The sequence below is a fragment of the Globicephala melas genome, chromosome 2 (assembly GCF_963455315.2).
Source record: "Globicephala melas chromosome 2, mGloMel1.2, whole genome shotgun sequence".
Taxonomy (NCBI): domain Eukaryota; kingdom Metazoa; phylum Chordata; class Mammalia; order Artiodactyla; family Delphinidae; genus Globicephala; species Globicephala melas.
Genome location: NC_083315.2, coordinates 148,441,243 through 148,462,488, shown reverse-complemented (window position 1 = coordinate 148,462,488; position 21,246 = coordinate 148,441,243). Strand labels below are relative to the sequence as shown.

Sequence of the window (21,246 nt, the reverse complement as noted above, 5' to 3'; positions counted from 1 at the left end):
TTACAGACATCCCTCTTGGAATCCTACACCCCCTTGCTCCAAACTAACTTCTAGTTCCTATAACACAGAGGTTTTCAACTGGGGGTAGCACCTCCCTTCCATGGGATGTTTGGAAATAACTAGGAGGGGGAGTTTTTGGTTATTGCAAACCTCGAAGCTACCCTTGGCATTTAGTGGGTGAGGGGGCAGGAATGCTAAACAATGTGAGGGGAGTCAGCACAATGAAGAACGCCCACCCGAAACACCCACCACACTCCCACTGAGGAACTCTGCAGCTCACCCAGCTCCTCCTCACTTCAAGGTTCTTGCCCATGGTGCTTCCTCTTCTAGAAAGCTCTTCTTCCTCTCTTTGGCTGGCCATCTCCTGTTATCACTTCCCCAGGGAAGCCCTCCTAACTTTCCAGAACAAATGAAATTCTTCCACTATAAACTTTCATAGCAACTTACACTTCTCCTTTGTAGTGCTTATCACAACCTGAATGAATTATTTGTTCAACATGCGTGTCTCCCCAAATAGGCTATAAACTCCACAGGAATGGGACCTCTCGTTCAGAGCTATATCCCCAGTGCCTAACAAATACTGGGCACACAGTCAGGTGCTCAATCAACATTTGTCAAAAGAACAAAATCTTGATGTACCCAAAAGACACTCATACTCACATATATATACATGTATACTCACAGACAACTAATCTTTCAATTTTCTTTAGCTTAACAAGGTTAACACAACAACCAGAACTGGAGCAAATGTTTCCTCTATTTCCCACTTCTCTACTAGGTCTACTGCTGGTCTAATGTCACCCTGTTTTGCTGCCTCGCTCATTGCAGAATGGGCCTAATATCTTTTGGTCCCAAATACGCAAATTCTAAGTTGAAAGCGTCCTCCTTGCAGTTACCCAAATGCTAGAACAGCAGTTTTCTTGGCTCTAGAAAACCTAAACTCTCCCTTTCCTGACAAACAGCAACTCAATTAAGGCCCTTTTTTCTTCTCTGACCAACCTTAATTCCGCCTCTGTTTGTCAGCTTCCTCATAAGGTTAGTCCTTGTTTTTCTTAAAAAAAAAGGTTTCCTTTCTTTTTGACTATTGATATTGTGCTGTTATTCCTCAACTTTTCTAATTATAACTCCTCCTAACTTGTGTTTGCCTTAACATCTTCTGTAGTATCCACAAGTGGGCCTTTCAATCTCCCATCCTAGGTCATCATTCTTACCCTCCTCCAGAAAGTCATGTCCACCTGGAATATTTTATCTTCTCAACATAAACATTATCACAACTCAAATCAAATTATATTTCAGTTACTCTGGACTTGTCAGACAAGAGGTTCTCATTTTTACATGTTTGAAGAGAGTGTTTATTCTACCTTTTTAAAACCATAGCCTCAACTTGAACCTTTCCACACTGGAATTAATGGTGTTTAATGGCAGAAATTCTTAACCTAAGGTGCCCTGGCTGATTGTTGGGTTTGGAGCATGTGAACTCAAATATTTATCTGTGTTTGCTAGGTATTACCACAGCTTCCAGGAGATTCCCAAAAGAAAGTGGTTAAAAAATCATTGCTTCATAACTCATAAGATGACAATGACCGTGAAAACCAGGAAATTATCAAATAAAAGCCACCTACTTTGTGCATTATAATTGGAGTTTTTGGATACCTTCCTTTGGGCTTCTGGGTCTCCTTCTGCCATATTCACCAACCATACCATTGTTGCTGTTGAGAAAGACAGAAGTCCAGGTAAGGACTGGAAACACAAAAGGAAGCTCACGAATAGAGAGCAGGCTGTTATTTCTCCACACAAATCACCAATCTTCTTAATGTCACCATAAGAATCCCTAACAATCAGAAGCAAATGCATATTAAAAACTACTGGGACGGGGCTTCCCTAGTGGTGCAGTGCTTAAGAATCCGCCTGCCAATGCAGGAGACACGCGTTCGAGCCCTGGTCCAGGAAGATCCCACATGCTGTGGAGCAACTAAGCCCGCGCGCCACAACTGCTGAAGCCTGTGCACCTAGAGCCCGTGCTCTGCAACAAGAGAAGCCACCACAGTGAGAAGCCTGCGCACCGCAATGAAGAGCAGCCCCCACTCGCCGCAACTAGAGAAAGTTCTCATGCAGCAACAAAGACCCAATGCAGCCGAAAATAAATAAATAAATTTATTAAAAAAATAAAAACCACAAAAGGTTCTCTTTGATTTTGGCAGATAAAAAAAATTTCTGAAACTGGACATTTACTGTAGCTTTCAAACTGTAGCTGCTATAATACAACTGCTCATTGTTATTTATAATCCCTGAAAAGTAACCAGAAGGAAAATTGTTCAGGCCAGCAAGACTCCACTGAAACAACAGCTCGACTAGTTGAATATCCTAAAACAGTGTGAATTCACTGGTGAAAATTACTTATTGGAACTAAATTAGAGGACAAACTGGGGCTCACAAAGCATCGGATGAATTACTGTAATTCGAAAGATGCAACGAATATGTTGCCTTCATGTTGTGTCTTACTTCTGGGATTTTCAATAATGCTAAACTGTGTTATATACAGGGAATAAGAAAAAAAAAAGTTAAAAGCAATAAACATAAACGGATGGTCAACTGCCTTTTCTATGTCCCCTCCACAAAAATACATATATATCAATATATCTATATAGCTCTAGATATACACACACATCTTGTCGCATTTTAATTAAGAGGCAATGTGAATACTTTAAAATGGTGCTTCTCTTACATACTGCAGGTAGGATGAAACATGGCGGGGAATTTGGTAACATCTAACAAAACTACATGTACATTTACCCCCTGACCCAGCAATAACACTTTTGGAATTTATCCTGAAGATACACCAACAATAATACAAAAATACATACAAACGTGTGCCATACAGGGTGACAGCAGAAACCAAGACAGCAGCAACCTGAGTCCAATCCAGTAATGGTAAGCAATTTTAAACAAGATACTTGGCATTTTCTGTTTCTCTGGCATCACTGATTTTACAATTATATCCATTTTCCTAATACTCTAAGGCTTCTTGACTAGCTTATGAAAGAAATACATAACCAAAGAGGATAAAAATCCTGTAATAGCTGCACTTACTCATTCACCATAGCTTTGTAATTCAGAGGTCAGACAAGTTCCATTATATGATAACCTGACTAACTGATCAAAGTGAATATTAGCCAGGTTGGGGATTCACTGTAACTAAATCCAAACCCAATGAAGAGGAAATAGGGCAACCACCGGGTTTACGAATTTCTGTAGTCTTCTTGGCAATGAAGGCAGCAGGTATTTATTTGATTTTCTTTCTTTATGCAAGTATAGAAAGATAAAGCTACAAACTCGTTTAACACTTAATATTAACCATGGAAATCAAGGGTCAGCAAACTTTTTCTGTAAAGGGCCGGATAGTAAATATTGGGGCTTGTGGGTCAACATCTGGCCTCTGTCACATATTCTTCTTTGTTCTTTTCTTTTTCATTAACTCTTTAAAGATGTAAAAACCATTCTTAGCTTTCAGGCCTATACAAAAACAGGCCACGGGCCAGATTTGGCTATGGGCAGTAGTTTGCTAACCCCTGATGTAAATTATCATGAGCAGAATATATATTTGCTGAATGAATTAACATTACTAAAATAATATCTAAAAAACCCGCTTTCCAATCTTTCAACTTAACACCAAACAGCTTAGCTCAATAGAAAAATATGCGAATTACAAATTAACAATCTAAAAACTTCCCAAACTGATATGAAATCAGAGAAAAACTTTACATAATGGTCAACCTCAAGGAACTGTTATCTTTGTTTTCTGAAAAGCTACCAAAGAGTAGGTGTACATTCTTCCTGTCCAAACAAGGGATAGAGAAAACAAACAAAAATGCTCACATGTTTCCTGAGGGTAAGACTCTTTTGCAAACTGAATACTTTTAACTGGGGAGTATACAAATGCATCAAAGGATTGTATTTTTAAAGAACAAAAAACTGAGAGGACTGACTTAAAAACTTTTCATATTAGTGTTTATATCCATTTCAGGGGGAAAGAACTGATTAATATTGCTGTTTTTTGTATATTCTACTTGAAAAAAAACCTGTCAAACTCAGTGATTTATGAAATGCTCACTAAAGATTCAGTATTTCATGAGAACAGATACTTTCTTGAACCTATTTCATCTACACAGGAGGTAAAGTTTTATGCTTATATTTTCCCATATGTGTGGAATTACTGCAAAAATATCTCAATATTGATTGTTATACAGACTTGAGTTTTTAAAAATTCATATTATATACGAATGATTTTTTTAAAAACAGTAAATCCTTTTTCTGAGTATAAAATTAACATACATGCTTAACGTTGTGGCAGACTGAAAGATCCTTTCTTCACCCCTCCTGCACCCACACTCTTGCCATGGTCTCGCTGAGATTGGAATGCAGTTTCCTCTTCCTGACCAGGGACTCAGCTATGTGACTTGCTTCAACCAATGGCACATGGACAGAGATGACAGTGTGCTAATACTTAACAGGCCCGCTGCCCTCTTGTTTCTCCAGATACAAGAACATCTTCAGTTAACCCACTGGCCCAAGAAGGACAGGGAACATGTGGAGCAGAGGTACCACAGCCAAGTCTGATCAGCTGAGTCAACTGACCCGCAGGTGCAGGACTGATGGTGACTGATAATTATTTTTAAGGCATTAAGTTGTTTTTTTAAAAAAAATAAATTTATTTATTTATTTTTGGCTGCGTTGGGTCTTCTTTGCTGCATGCAGGCTTTCTCTAGTTGTGACCAGTGGGGGCTACTCTTCGTTGCGGTGCTTGAGCTTCTCACTGCGGCGGCTTCTTTTGTTGCGGAGCACGGGCTCTAGGCACACGGGCTACAGTAGTTGTGGCGCACGGGCTTAGCTGTTCCACGGCATGTGGGATCTTCCTGGATCAGGGCTCGAACCCGTGTGCCCTGCAGTAGCAGGTGGATTCTTAACCACTGTGCCACCAGGGAAGTCCCCTAAGGCATTAAGTTGTGAGGTGGTTTGTTACACAGCATTATCGTGGTACTAACAATAGATACAACGGTAGAAAAATGTAAAATCCTAAAACTAAGAAAAAATTTAAAACTCACAATCCCTTCACTTTGACATCCACAATTAAAAAATATAGAGTACAACAGGGACTTCAAGCAAGTTCACAAGAAAGACTGAGGTGAACTAACACGTGCTCCCAACTTGACCTCTCTCTACGTTCCACTATCTTCTGCTTTTCTGTCTTTTCCTTCCTTCCGGGTCTTTCACTATTCTCATCTAATTCCTCTTACTGAACTCTTAGAGCTATTTCTACCTGCTTTGTTTATTACTTTGCTCCAGTAATTACTTCTTTTTGCTGGTCTCTTCAAAGCCTTTCTCCACTGGCTCCTTTCCCTCAACCTTCTCTCTCCTGGAACCATCTTTCCTCATACCTGTTCTCTTCTCAAGTCACCACTGCTCTGCCTGTGAACTAGTAGGTGATACTTACCTCTCCTTCTTCATCACCCAGTCTCTGTCCACTGTATCACTTCCACTGCCAGTGCCAGCAAAACCCAGACAGACACACACAGACACACACACACAGACGCACACTTTCCGCCCTTTGGAATACTGCTTCTGGTCCTATCATTCTACTGAAATTGCTCTCTTAAATGTCACTAAAGATGTCTAAAGCACCAAATTCTATATGGTTTACTTAGTCCTCATCATCCTTCACTTCTTTATAGCATCTGACATTCTCTCCTTCTTGAAACTCTGCTTTTTCAATAACTCAACAGATAAATAGGCCAAAAGTCCACAAGGATATATATCACACTGATAATACTGGTAAGTAACTGCTTGGTAAAGTATTAAGATTGGGGATGACAGTTACAATGAAATTTAACTTTATCTGTAATTCAAAAATTTTTTCAATGATAAAGTATTAATGTATTACTTGTATAATTAAAAATTAATTCTAAAAATATGGAAAAATACAATACCAAGCCAGTCATAAAACAAGAAATTTAAACATGCAGCTAAAAAATAGACTAAAAAGTCCAAATAATCATTAATAGTTATTACTTACTATTAACTAATAGTTATTAATTACTAATAGTTATTACTTACTATTAACTAATAGTTATTAGTCAATAAGCCAAGATGAAAACTAAAACAAGATGTTGTCTATTAGTTTCCCATACACATACACAAACAAGTGATAATGAAGGTGTTAGTTAATTAGGACCTTCACACTACTGAAGGGAATATAAATTGGTATAGCCTTTTTTTTTTTTGTGGTATGCGGGCCTCTCACTGCTGTGGCCTCTCCCATTGCAGAGCACAGGCTCCAGACGCGCAGGTCCAGCGGCCACGGCCACGGCCCATGGGCCCAGCCGTTCCGCAGCACGTGGGATCCTCCCGGACCAGGGCACGAACCCGTGTCCCCTGCATCGGCAGGCGGACTCCCAACCACTGCGCCACCAGGGAAGCCCTGGTATAGCCTTTTGAGGAGGCAATCTGGCACTATCTATCAAAATTTAAAGGCACACATCCTTTGACTTAGCAATTCCATTTCTATGAATGTATCTGTACAACAATATTCACAAATTCATAAATGTTCTGTGCAAGCATTGTTTGTAATGGGAAATGATCAATAAAGATACCCTTTATTTAATATCTATATAAGAGAAAACTATGCAGACATTTCATGTACTGATATGAAAAAACAGTCATGCTATTGCTAAGTGAAAAATGCTGGTTTTCCCAATTTTCTGATATTTTATGTTCCATTTACTATTTTCTCTTCATTTCTCACTCTCTAAACATAGTAGTTGACAAAGATCTACTCCTGGTGTCCTCTTCTCTTCTCCTTTGATTTGAATCACTCATCCACTCCCACAGCTGCAACTGTCACCTCCATGCTGATGTTCTTCAATTCTGCATCTCTATTATCAACCTTTTCCTTTGCACTGGTACTTCATTTCTAAACTCCTGCCGGAAATTTCTACCTGGATGGCTCACAGGTCCTGCCAAGAAAATTAGATATGGGCTACAGGCAACACTACACAGATTTCTCAAATAAGAAAAACCTCTCTTCTTTATCATCCTCCCTTTAAGCTTTAAACTTCTCTCACTCGTCACTAAGAATGACTGAAACTACCTCCAAAAGCTCTCATCAAGGCCTTTCCCTTGACTGCCATTACCTATCCCATAATTCAGACTCTCATTACTTTCCACCTAGATCATGGCAATATCTGTTTAGTTATGCTTCCCGTTCTCTCTCCCTTCCGTTCATCTTGCACAATGCTGCAAGCTTACAAAGGCACAGCTCTGATCACATTAGTCTTCTGTTAAGAACCTTCTGTGATTCCCAAGTGATCATGAATAGAATACAGAGATCTAAACCAGTCCCTCAAAGCTATCCGTGATCTTGCCCTGAGTGCCTTTCCAAACCCATCTCCTAGTACTCTCCCTATTTTGTACTCCATGTTCTAGTCAACTGAAACACTTGAAATTTGAAGAAGATGCCCCACACTTATGCCTCCAAGCCATTCTTTGTGACAAGCCCACTTAAAAAAAAAAAATTTATTTGGCTGCATTGGGTCTTTGTTGCTGCGCGGGCTTCAGTAGTTGTGGCGCGCAGGCTCAGTAGTTGTGGCACAGGGGCTTAGTTGCTCCGTGGCATGTGGGATCTTCCCGGATCAGGGACCGAACCCGTGTCCCCTGCACTGGCAGGCGGATTCTTAACCACTGCGCCATCAGGGAAGTCCCCAAGCCCACTTTTGGAAATGACTCTTCCATCTGCACTTGCTGAAATCCTACCCACCCTTTGAAGGTTCAATCCAAATGCTGTCTCTTCCATGAAGCCTTTCTCTGATTCCCCATTTAGATTTTCCCTGTTTTGAGCTCTTTCTGCATTTTGCGTTCCTTCTGAATAATCGGATAACAGCCTGCCTCGAATGTTGTTTATATACTTGTCTTATCTCACTTCTAAATTGTAAGCAAGGGAATTCCCTAGCGGTCCAGTGGTTACGACTCTTGAGTTTTCACTGCTGAGGGCTTGGGTTCGATTCCTGGTCGGGGAACTAAGATCTCACATGCCGTGCAGCACAGCCAAAAAAAAAAAATGTAAAGCAAAGTGCACTCTGAGGGAAAGCAAAGTATCTTAATCATCTTTTTTTTTTTTTTTTAATTTAGTTTTTGGCCATGCCATGGCAGGTGGGATCTTAGTTCCCCAACCAGGCCCCCTGCATTGGAAGCATGGAGTCTTAACCACTGGACAGCCAGGGAAGTCCCCCTTAATCATCTTTATATCCTCCACAGTGCTCTGTGGGAGCAGATCAGGTCAATGATGAATAAATAGTTACTGAATGATTAGGAAGTGTATGACTCTAAAACCAAACAAAGGGCAAACACATTCTGAAGGAAAAGTACAATTCTTTCAACATGCTAGTGTAAGATCCACCTACAATATATGTATATAACAAGTACTCAATAGTTCTTGATTAATAAGATTTTAAATGAGAATACTGGCTCCTCAATCTCTAAATATTTCTTCTATCTCCACACATACTGAAAACTCTCTTGAACCAATGTCAGGCAGAAGATAATAATTTGCAAGGAAACAGATCTGCAGCATTTCCATCAATGCTATGTATTTAAGGTGAGAAAAAGTACCACGATAATGATCATAATTACATGTGTTTGAATCTCTGTAAATTCTAAGCTGTTCACTAACTTAACATCATTCTGAAATACTTACAAGAGTAAATAAGAGCCGGAAAGAGAGTTTCATTTCTCTCCTGAGCTGTTTCAACCAGCATACGAAGTGGGCCTTTTGGACACAAAACAGCCACTAAATCTAGAAAAAGGAAAATAGAAAAGACATCTGAAAAATGTATTGGTTAAACTTGTAAATGGGTGTGTGAGGGAGGAATTAACCAATTAAAAAGGTTTAATTTTTTTTTACACAGAAAGATGTTGAATTAATATGAAATAAACAGCAGGTAAGCTGATGGGGGAGGCGGATGGAGACAATCTAAACAAAATACACAAAACCACACAGAGACCTGTGCAAACTTCATTTTGGTTTGACTGCTATTTGGTTAGTTTACAGTGTATCATCGTTGGGTTCTTGGAATAAGTCTTCTCAGTTTGAAGAGAAGAGGCAGAAATAATGACAAGACAATTATTCTAGAGCAGTTGTCAATTTCCAAAGCAGAAACAAGGACAAGCCATTTCCAAACAAAACATACCTATGAGCCACAAACTGAAGGTTTACTTTAGGAGGGGGTTTAATAGAGGGGATTTGACTTAACTTTTCAAAATATGAAGAACAGAGTAGAAGAGATTCATCTTCTCCCCTTTTTGAAAACAGTATATGTACTATTTAGGGATACTTGAAATAAGAGGGCAGTAAATTCAAACAAAATAACTAATAAACCTCTGCATGAGTTTAGCATTTCTTTAGCTCTCCTGTCAAAAGCGCTTCACAAATATTTAGGTCTCAGAATACATGTGGTGCTGAAAAGTGTCTCATTTTATGAAAACAGCAACTCGGAGGAGGAAGCAATATGCATAAATTATTCTTGATTCTACCACCATCTGTCTCCAGTAACTGCAGCTTTTCTTACATTTGCTATGTCGTGAAAATTCAGAGTATAGGAATACAGAAAATAATTTCAAACATTTAATAATGGGAAACAGATATAGGTAAATTTGTAAAGGAAGATTCAATAGCTTGTGTTGACATTACTATCATTCAGATGCATTTAAGTAAAAAACCTCACACCTGCAAGTGGTCATGTCTTCTTGTACACTACTACTACTACTACTACTACTACTACTACTACTACTACTACTACTACTACTACTACTACAATAAAACACACACACACACACACACACACACACACACGCACACAAGAAATCTCTACTCTCACTGCTTCCATTTTGATTTGTTTGGGATGAGAAAAGGGAAATTTGCTGTGCTCTGAAATAATGAGATTTCTAACCTGTTTCAACCTGCGATGTCCTGTAACTATCTTGGTTTTATGACACACTACTCCTTATAGAATTGCTAAATGATAAACCCTTATTTTTTAGAGCAATTAAAGTGAATTAAAATTAATTTTGTTTTGAAATTCTTAGAACAATCTTTGTGACATCTTCAGATCTTATGGAAATGGAGTTAAGAATCATTACTCTAAATATTGGGCACAAAAGTCTTTTATTTTAAAGGAACTCAAAGGTCTGTGGAGATAATTTGCATATGTATGGAAGAAACAGAGGGTTGATGGGAGAAACAGTGTAATGTAGTAGAAAGAATATGGGACTTAGGACTCATATTCTAGATCAAATGGTGTTAAGCTTGGGCAAATACTTTACCTCTACAAACTTCAGGTTCTTAGCAGTAAAACAAGAATAACTGCCTTGCTTACTTCACAGGATTATACATTTTAAAGAAACAGCTAATATTTACTGATAGATACCATCATACATGTGTACTGTACATATTGTTTAATTTAATCTTCATAATAACTAAGACTCGGGGGTTGAGCAATGTGTCTGTGGCCACATACCCAATAAATGATAGGAGTAGAAGAGTCTGGATTTGAACCCAGGCAGTCTGTCTCCAGAACTGGCATTTTTTTTTTTAATATCAAAAATGGAATCAGACTCTTTATTATGATTCGACCCTGATGTTTCATTTAATCAAGTTTTAACTTGCTCTAGTATGTCATAATGGTGCCTTGTGAGGCCTGTAGTGTGAGACTGTATGGTGGTGAAAGTTCCACTGCACACCTTGTTCAAGAGCCCAGCATTGTATATTTAGAAGTGAAATAGTCACTATAACAATATCTGGAACTCCAAAGTGGATAAAGTGAGGAGGCCTGTATTGTGGGTTTAATACGTACTGAGACATGTATAACTTTGATTTCTATTTTTGGTATCTGTGAGGCAAGAGATTCTCAGTTATTTTCCCTAAAGAGGGAAAACTTGGATAAGTAATTGCTGTTGCTACCACTGGCAGAATCAGGTGGCTAGACCACTTGCAATGTCCCAAGGGTCTGTAAAAATGCACAGATGGAGCCAACTGTTGGCCAGATTAAGACGACTGCCTGAAGTTCAGCTAATTTTGCTGACCCTTGGATCCCATTCTTTGATCAAGGATGCTTGGATTAAGCAATGAAAAGCAGAGCTCTCCAAGTGAGCTCCTTCACATGTAGTTTTGATGCTGTCCATAAAGTGTACAAACTCCCACTGCTGTCTGTTCACTCATTTGATCCCAAAGGGCTCCCGTGGTAGCCAGGGGTCCAAGAGAGGGGTGACCTCCTCTAGCACCTTGTCAACTGGCAAGGGACTAAGGAAAGAAGAGTCCACCCTCTCCTATGGGTGAGATACTCCAGGGGGCCCAGACTCAGCTCTATCATATGGCTAACATTTCTGTCTTAGCAAGGAGGCCCTGGTGGCTGTGCTGAGCTTGTAGAATGCTGCCTCCATGATATGGAGATAAGGAGCAGATGGATTTGGAGCTTCACAGGTTCAGGGCCTGTGGAAACCTGTTTCCAGGAGAGCTCGGTATGTAGTCAGAAATGGCCATTCTAAACGTGTACAGCATGGGACTGAAAAGTGTAGTTCCTCACACCAGAGATCCGTGGGCAACTTATGATCATAGTGAGTGATCCAGATATTTCAGGAGGTATGAGAAGACGTTGCTAAAGCCTCTAAAGCGGGAGAAGGGACACTAACGAAGTAACTACTGTATTATAATTTGGACAGATTCTAGAACCTTATGTTGTAGGAGGTCCCCATTCAAGGTGGGCCAATTTGTAACAGTATAAATAGGCTTAAGTAAAATTTGTAAATGAAGAGTATATTGCCTCCAGATCCCCAAAGGGCCTAAAACATAGTGGGCTTGTTTTAACATCATGGGCGCAGAGAGGGTCAGCTGCTATTTCTTGACAGTGCCAGAGATGCAGAAGCCCTCAGCTTACCAAGTAACTTTCAGGAATTTAACTGGGGTGGCAGAGCCTTGTACTATGTACAGGGAAATGCCACCTCCCTTTTGAGCTCTATTGTGAATATCTGTATGTCCTCACCAAGTAGGTCCAGTGAATTTATTCAGAGGATGATATCATCAGTGTAATGTTGTATCTGTGCTCCTGGACAAAGGTGGATGTGGTTAAGATCCAGCCTGCAAAGATTTTGTGCAACAGTAGTAGGGCTGCTAAAGTACCTGAGTCACTAGGTAAAGATATAATGTGTCCCTTTGAAGGAGAAAGCAAACTGTGCCTGTCGAAAAAGGCATGGAACAGAAGAACATATTGATAAAATCTCTGACTGCAAAGTATTAACCAGCTGCTGACTGGATGGAGCGCAGAACTGGCATTCTTGATCGCAGCTGTGCAATGAAAAGATGAGTACTTTGCAAACCATCAAATACTATACAACCTAAGGTCACTATGAAAAGTCCGTCACAAAGAGTATATGACTTTTACAGTTCTGTGACTGACTGCTTAAATATGAGAACAGAGCCAATCGAATTCTATTTCCACAGACGTTTTATTCATCAATCAAGGGGGAATGATGAGGTTTTCTACTACAGGTCACCTGACATTTTAATAAGCATTTGAATAGGGATGAAAGAACACTGCAGTTATCATACAGAGACCACAAATTGACCTCTGAAAACGGATCTCTTTTTGGCTTTTATGCAAAGTGAGAGTTGCAGAGTTCACATCTTGGTTATTCATGGCTAAGGTATATTCTGACTTTTCAGGACCCATGTCACATGGGTTGCTAATAAATATGAAGCTCACACTGCCCAAATAAGTTTTACCTTTAAAAGAGTAATTCTACCCAAGTTGCCTTATAAAAAGTAGTTAACTTAATTTTTATATTAAAAATTAGTTGGAAAAAAAAATTAGTTGAGCATTTTACGTGTGTCAAGCACTCTGCTAGTGCTTTCTGACAAATATTCTGAGAAGCATTATTCCCATTTTCCAAATGAGGAAACCGAAGCTCGAAGGGCCCGAATCACCTTCATAAAGTCATGAAGGCTATCAGTGGTAGCGATGGGATTTGAATCTAAGTCTTAGGACCAGCAGTCTATGGATCCTTCCACTAACTCATCACTGAGTTAAACTGGGGGGATTAATAAAACATTTTTAAAGAACTTAACCTCAAAAAATTTGAAATCTTTATATGAAAAAGATAGTAGAGTTAACTGATTATTTACTGAAAAGCTATGGGACATTACTGTTGTCATTTTCCCTAAGTCAAGATAACTAGAAGAGGAAGGAAAACACACCAGGAGGTATTTCTGTGATGAACAAAATGTCAGTCTTGGGTTTTACCATATACTGAAATCACAGCCAAGATGAGCCACGCGGTCCATTCTGGGAGGTACTTGATAAATACCAGGGCCATGAGGGCACTGATCATAATGAGATATGCCTGCTGGAGTCTCAGTGGACCTTTCCAGTGAATGGCAATCATTCCCACCACACCAAAATTCCAGATCAGGAGTGCAACTGTAATGTAGTCCATGGCGACATTATAGGTTTTAAACACTTCCCTGAAAAAAATTAAACAGATATCTAAAAAGATTCGCATACAATAAGTTTCATCAAAACATTTTTTAGAACTATGGTTCTAACATAGATAGTCATTAGATATTCACATCCCAGCTTCACACTTTTACCATATCTTTCTTTAAATTAATGCACTTTTTTCCTCAAGTTGAGCTTATTTTAACAGAAAACTCTGTATCAGTCATATAAATGGGAAACCAGTATCACAGGCCACAGCTGTAAAAATAAGTACAAAAACTAAAAAAAAAGGCCATATAACACCTAAAATGCTATTCTATACTTTGGGAAATGCTTGTTTGAAGTATCTGAAATTGGAAAAAATTAAACATGCAAAATAAATTTTAGAGCTTAGGACATAAGGTGTTATTTTCATAAAATTTAGTGCAGCCATTAAATATATGTTTTATACACATGCACACAAACATGGGATATAGGCATGATATATTGTTGCCTGAAAAAAAAATATGATCTCATTTACATGAAATAGTGTGTGAGAAGAGAGAGCAAGAGATCGATGTAGTAGTTCCTGAAAAGATGCAGGACTTATCTTTAGATGATGGGAGTCTGGAATTTTTAAAACTTTTCTTCTTTTCTTTCTTTCTTTTTTTTTTTTCACAATGAATGAATGAATGAATTTTTATAATGAAGAAAATAGTATTTTAATTTTGGGAGGGGGAATTCCATCTTAAAATAAAGAGATACAAATATAGAAGATGGGTAACTGAGGAGAAAGAAAGCACTCGTTTATTTAAGCACAAACTTTGGTTTCTGGAGACTATCCAGAAAGGTGATCTTTCCATTTTGAAATTTCAAAATAAATGTTGAAATTTCTGGATGATGTAGCTATTTGTATTAAGCATTTCAGATAGTCCAGCACTCAAAACAAAAAACCCCCAAAACTCCAAACTATTGTTATCTTTAGCTAGGTAATACACGCCTAAAATGTAAAATTCCCAACATATACTGTGAAAAGTTTCCCCCCAAACCTTGTCTCTCTCTCCAAAGGAAAGCACTATTATTAACTTCATATGCATCCTTCCAGAGAGTGTCCATACATATCATAAATATACTTCTTTACCAGATACAAATGATAGAATACACATTGTTCTAAACCAGGGTTTTTTCTCTTAATGATATTCCTGGAGAACTTTCCACATAAGTATACTAGAGTACCTCATTCTTTTCAATGGCTTTATTGTATGGATGTACCATAATTTATTTAACCAGTTTTCTACTGATGGATACTTAGACTGATTCCATTCTTTTGCTATCAGAAACAATGCTGCAATGATTATCCCTACAGATTACTAGGTTCAGGACATATTCATATAAAACTTTCATGGATATGCCGAACTGCTCTTAATCAGTTTTACACCAACGTGTGCATGTTTATTCTCCTGCAACCTTGCCAAATTAGAACATTTATTAAACTATTTAATCCTTGTTAACCTAATGTACAGCTTTAATTAGCATTAATTTTATAAGGAGGGTGTGCATATTTTCATATATTTAAAAGTAACTTGTCTTTCTCTTTCTGTTGACTATTTTTTCATATCCTTCGCCCATTTTTTTTCTGTTAGGTTGTTGTTGATCTTATTGCCATGTAGAGGTTTATATATAAAGTAAATTAGCCTTTGTCTATAAAATGAGTTGAAAACACACTTAGCAGTTGGTCATTCATCTTCTGATTTTTTTCATGGTGTGGTTGGTTGGCTTGATTTTGGGGTTTTGTGTGAATGTGTGTGTGTGTATATATATATATGTGTATATATTTATATATAAAACATTAGATTTAAGGAAGGACCTTTTAAGTTACATAATTAAATATATATATATATACTTAAATTCCCATCCCCCATGGTTTTCTCTAGTCCTTTTACGGTTTTACTTTCATATTTAAATTTTTAATCCATTGGAATTTATCCTGGTATAGATATAAAGAAGAAATTCAAAATTTTCCTCTGGATGACTACCCAATTATCTCAACACCAATTACTAAATAATCCATTTACAGCCTACTGTTTCTATACTACCTTTATCATAAATTAAATTCCTTTATATATTTGAGCATTTTTTAAAGTCCTTCTAATCTTTTCTACTGATTATCTGTTTATAGTGCAGGTGTCACTATTTTAATTATTATAGTTTTATAATTTTTTTTGTTTTGTTTTTTGTTTCAAGTTATTTATTTATTTTTGGTTGTGTTGGCTCTTCGTTGCTGTGCATGGGCTTTCTCTAGTTGTGGCGAGCGGGGGCTACTCTTCGTTGCAGTGCATGGGCATTGCGGTGGCTTCTCTTGTTGCAGAGCACGGGCTCTAGGCGCATGGGCTTAGTTGCTCCACGGCATGTGGGATCTTCCCGGACCAGGGCTCGAACCCATGTCCCCTGCATTGGCAGGCAGATTCTTAACCACTGTGCCACCAGGGAAGTCTCTAGTTTTATAATTTTGTATCAGGTATGAGTAGTATCCCTCAGTTTTCTTCTTTTTTACGATTCTTGGGGGTACCTTCACTTATTTATTTTTTCAAATAAATTTTAAAATTATCTTGTCCAGATTAAAAATAAATCTTATTTGTATTTTTATTGGGCTTATATTAAAATTTAAAATAAACTTAAGAGAGAACTGACATCTTTATGACGATATTCTTTCTATGTAACCTGGTATAATTTTCCATTTGTTTAAGTCTTCTTTTTAAGCCCTGAAGAGGCATTTTTAAATTTCTTTATTTTATTTATTTATTTTTAAAATTTTGGCCACGCTGCATGGCTTGCAGGATCTCAGTTCCCTGACCAGGGATTGAATCTGGGCGACAGCAATGAGAGCACCAAATCCTAACCTTTAAACCACCAGGGAACTCCCTAAAATTTCTTAATAATAGAACTTAAACAATTACTGTTTAATCCTAGATATTTTCTCTTTCTTGCTGCTCTCATAAATGGGATTTTTTCCTTTTCATTATGTTTTCTAACTAGTTGTTTACATGATGGCTATTGATTTACGTTAATTAATTTTGTATGCAGTTGCCTTACCAAATTTACTTAGTGATTCTAATTTTTTTTTTGGTTAATTCTGAGTAACCAAAGTAAGTAACCAAGTAAACAATCATTTTACCTCTAATTACTAATAATTTAACCTTCTCTTCCAAATTGTGTAGCTCTATTTCTTTGTCTTATTTAATTGTGTTCACTAGTCCCTCCAGAGTAATGATTGACAACAATAGTGATAAAGGAAATCCTCGTCTTGTCCTAACAGTAACAGGTGTGCTTCTGAAGTTTTCCTGAGAGGATGATACCAATCGTTAGAATAAGATTCATATATTTTATCATGTTAGAGAACTAATCATCTGTTTTATTATGGAATTTGACCAAGGACAAGTGTCGAATTTTGTCAAATTCTTGTTAGCATGTACGAGATGATGACTTAGTAACATGGTGACTTGTATTGATATTTCCTAATAATAAACCAGTCTCCCATTCTGCAAACAAACTCCATTTGGTCATATGTATTATACCCTCAAAGGGTTGTTGCTGAATCCTGTTAGTGAATATTTAGTTATTCTTTTGGCATCAATAAATAGGACTGATCCACAGTTTCCTTTTTCTTGATAATTCATAGGGTTTTGGTATCAGTGTTACCCTGCCTTCTTAAAAAGAATCTGGAAGCTTTTCTTCTTTTTCTATGTCCTGGAACAGTTAAAATAGCATTAGAGTTATCCACTCCTTAAAGGTTTAATAGAATTTCCCTATGAAACCATTTGGGCCTGGTATTGTTGTTACTGGTGGAGGTGGGATGAGAACCTCTTCAACAACCTTCTGTATTTTTTCATTGCTCTACTTAGATTTTCTATCACTTCAGTGGTCAGTTTTGGTAATTAGTTTTTTTCCTAGAAAATCATCCATTTCATAGAGATTCTTACATTTATTTCTTTTGTCTATGGTCATTCCCCCTGCTTCTACCAAAGAATTAACTCTTCAATTTATTTTTTAGTTTTATTGCTTCTTCCTAATTTAAGAGCTAGTACAGTGGTTTACGACCTGTATTCTGCCACTGGGGCTGACAGAAAGACAAGGCGGGCAAATCTCTGAGCCTCTATTCTCTTCAACAGAGCAGCTCCACTTTTTTCTATTTTATATGTGAAGTTCTCATGTAAGATTTCATTTGAGAGGCGAAAGACTAACTGATGAAATAATATAAAAGTTTAAAAATCAATTCATGTTTATACACATGCTTGAAATGCTTTAACATTCTGTTTCAAAGATTATTACTAGAAGTAAAGAATACAGTAAATTCTTTACTAAAAAGACTTAGAATTAACTGTAGTCTTGAGTTCTTTCAGTTCTACTTATTATAAACAAGGATCAACAAAAGAATATCCCTATCGATAATATTAACTAGTTGTATATATACCAAGTATGGCCTATACATGGAAACAATTATAATTTAAGAATAATTCATCAACGAAGTACATTTCTTTAAGTGACAAGTTATAGAGCCCAAATAAAGTTAATTTCTGAAAAACAGACCAAATATTTCACTACTTACCCCAAGTAAATGAATGAGAAAAAGAACAGCAACAATAGGGATGAAATAATAAGCCAGGCATGGATGACCTAGAAAAGAGTTTCAGTATAATTAACAGATCCCATAACCCTAAAAAATATCCAAATTTCTTACTTAAAAAATTGTATACTACTTCTGTATGTGTTACGATTTTCAAATGGCAAAACACAAGCAGCTTTGGGATCAGTGAATACCTATAACAGAACTCTTTGGTGCTGAACTACTCATAATATAAATAGAAATTTCACCAAAATACATGTAGACCTTTGTTCCTTTAGAAATAGGTAAAATTTTAAAAAGAAAAGAATACATTAAAAAAACCAAATTATTGAAGACAACCAATGGGACTTCCCTGGTGGTGCAGTGGTTAAGAATCTGCCTACCAATGCAGGGGACACAGGTTCAAGCCCTGGTCCGGGAAGATCCCACATGCCGTGGAGCAACTAAGCCCCTGCACCACAACTACCGAGGCTGCGCTCTAGGGCCCGTGAGTCACAACTACTGAGCCCGCGTGCCACAACTACCAAAGCCTGTGCACCTTGAACTCATGGTCTACAACAAGAGAAGCCACCACAATAAGATGCCAGCGTACAGCAATGAAGAATAGCCCCCGCTCGCCACAACTAGAGAAAGCCCGCAAGCAGTAATGAAGACCCAACGCAGCCAAAATAAATAAATAAATAAATAAAATTTTAAGGGTTATTGTGTTTTAAAAAAAAACAAAACAAAGACAAAGACAACCTACGGAATGGGAGAAAATATTTGCAAATGATATGACTGACAAGGGGTTAATATCCAAAATATATGAACAAACCAAAAAACTCAATGTCAAAAAACAAACAACCCAATCAAAAAATGGGCAGAAGGCCTAAAGAGACATTTTTCCAAAGAATACATACACATGGACAACAGGCACATGAAAAGATGCTCAATATTGTTAATTATTAGAGAAATGCAAATCAAAACGAGTTATCACCTCATACTTGTCAGAATAGCTATCATCAAAATGACCACAAATAACAAGTATTGGTGAGGATGTGGAGAAAAGGGAACTTTTGTACCCTGTTGGTGGGAATGTAAATTTGTGCAGTCACTGTGGAAACCAGTATGGAGGTTCCTCAAAAAACTAAAAATAAAACTACCATATATTCCAGCAATTCCACTCCTGGGTATGTATCCAAGAAAAACAAAAACACTAATTTGAAAAGATACATGCACCCCTATGTTCATAGCAGCACTATTTACAACAGGCAAGATATGGAAGCAACTCAAATGTCCATCAACAGAAGAACGGATAAATAAGATGTGTACACACACACACACACACACACACACACACACACACACAGGAATATTATTCAGCCTTATAAAAGAATAAAATTCTTCCATTTGCAGCAATGTGGATGGACCTAGAGAGTATTAGGCTTAGTGAAATAAGTCAGACAGAGAAAGACAAATACTGTATGATACCACTTATATGTGGAATCTAAAAAGTAATACAAATAAATGTACATGTAAAACAGAAACAGATGCACAGATATAGAAAACAGACTAGTGGTTACCAAAGGGGAATGGGAAGTGAGGGGTACAAATTAGAGGTATGCCAATGTTCACTGCAGCACTATTTACAATAGCCAGGACATGGAAGCAACCTAAATGTCCATCAACAGATGAATGGATAAAGAAGATGTGGTACATACATACAATGGAATATTACTCAGCCATAAAAAAGAACAAAATAATGCCACTTGCAGCAACATGGATGGACCTAGAGATTGTCATACTGAGTGAAGTCAGACACAGAAAGACAAATATCGTATGATATTGCTTATATGTGGAATCTAAAAATAAGAGTACAAATGAGCTTATTTACAAAACAGAAGTAGACTCATAGATGTAGAAAACAAACTTATGGTTACCAGGGGATAAGGGTGGGGAGGGATAAACTGGGAGAGTGGAATGGACATATACACACTACTATATATAAGATAGATAACTAATAAGAACCTGCTGTATAGCACAGGGGACTCTACTCAATACTCTGTAATGGCCTATATGGGAAAGAATCTGGAAAAAAAAAAAAGAGTGGATATATATAGACATATAACTGATTCACTTTGCTGAACTCCTGAAACCAACACAACATTGTAAATCAACTATACTCCAATAAAAATAAAAAAACAAAAACAGAAACAAATAAGGGGTATGGGATTAGGAGGTACAAACCACTATGTATAAAATAGATAAGCAACAAGAATATATTTTATAGCACATGGAATTATAGCCATTATCTTGTAATAACTTTTTTTTTTTTTTGCTGTATGCGGGCCTCTCACTGCTGTGGCCTCTCCCGTTGCGGAGCACAGGCTCCAGACGCGCAGGCTCAGTGGCCATGGCTCACGGGCCCAGCCGCTCCGCTGCATGTGGGATCTTCCTGGACCGGGGCACAAACCCGTGTCCCCTGCATTGGCAGGCAGACTCTCAACCACTGTGCCACCAGGGAAGCCCTGTAATAACTTTTAATGGAGTATAATCTGTAAAAATAACGAATCACTATGCTGTATACCTGAAACTAATATAATACTGTAAATTAACTATACTTTGATTAAAAAAAATTATCAACAGAGTCAACAGTTAACATTTAAACTTTAAAGCAGCGATATTTTCAATGGAGGAATTTTGATGTATTTCTTATATAAACAATAAATTAATTGATAAATAATTGATAATAAATTGATAAAATAATTGATAAATCAAATTCAATAAAACTGAAAATCAGATATTCAGTTAAGTGACCTATGTACACATATTTTAACTGTACAGAGAAAACAGGTTGTCTAAATTACATAACCATTTGATAAAAGAATATTCTGAGGTTTCAAAAAGTATTATTGAATCTGAGGTTTCAATAAGTATTGCTATGCTATGTTTATTTTACTTGGTTCATTAATAAGTTAACACTTATATGTCAGTCCATTAATATTATGCAGAATTCATATAGAACTATATAAATATTAGTCATTATTACTCATGTACAGCTTATTAATATGAGAGAGAGAAACAGAACCTGATTTTTAATTAATTAAATAATTAATTTCTTTGGCC

The 21,246-nt window shown here is 37.3% G+C and overlaps 1 protein-coding gene across 4 annotated transcripts in view; it reads right to left on the bottom strand.

Annotated features, from left to right (window-relative positions):
- Nucleotides 1-21,246, bottom strand: part of PSEN1 (presenilin 1) — a 75,050-nt gene that overhangs the window by 13,567 nt on the left and 40,237 nt on the right. For all 4 annotated transcript variants that reach the window (XM_030831610.2, XM_030831611.2, XM_060295004.2 and 1 more), the window contains 4 exons: nucleotides 18,124-18,191; nucleotides 13,344-13,564; nucleotides 8,747-8,845; nucleotides 1,623-1,709 (listed from right to left, as the gene is read on the bottom strand). In XM_030831610.2, the coding sequence (XP_030687470.1) occupies nucleotides 1,623-1,709; nucleotides 8,747-8,845; nucleotides 13,344-13,564; nucleotides 18,124-18,191 (475 nt within the window). The remainder of the gene's footprint in view (nucleotides 1-1,622; nucleotides 1,710-8,746; nucleotides 8,846-13,343; nucleotides 13,565-18,123; nucleotides 18,192-21,246) is intronic.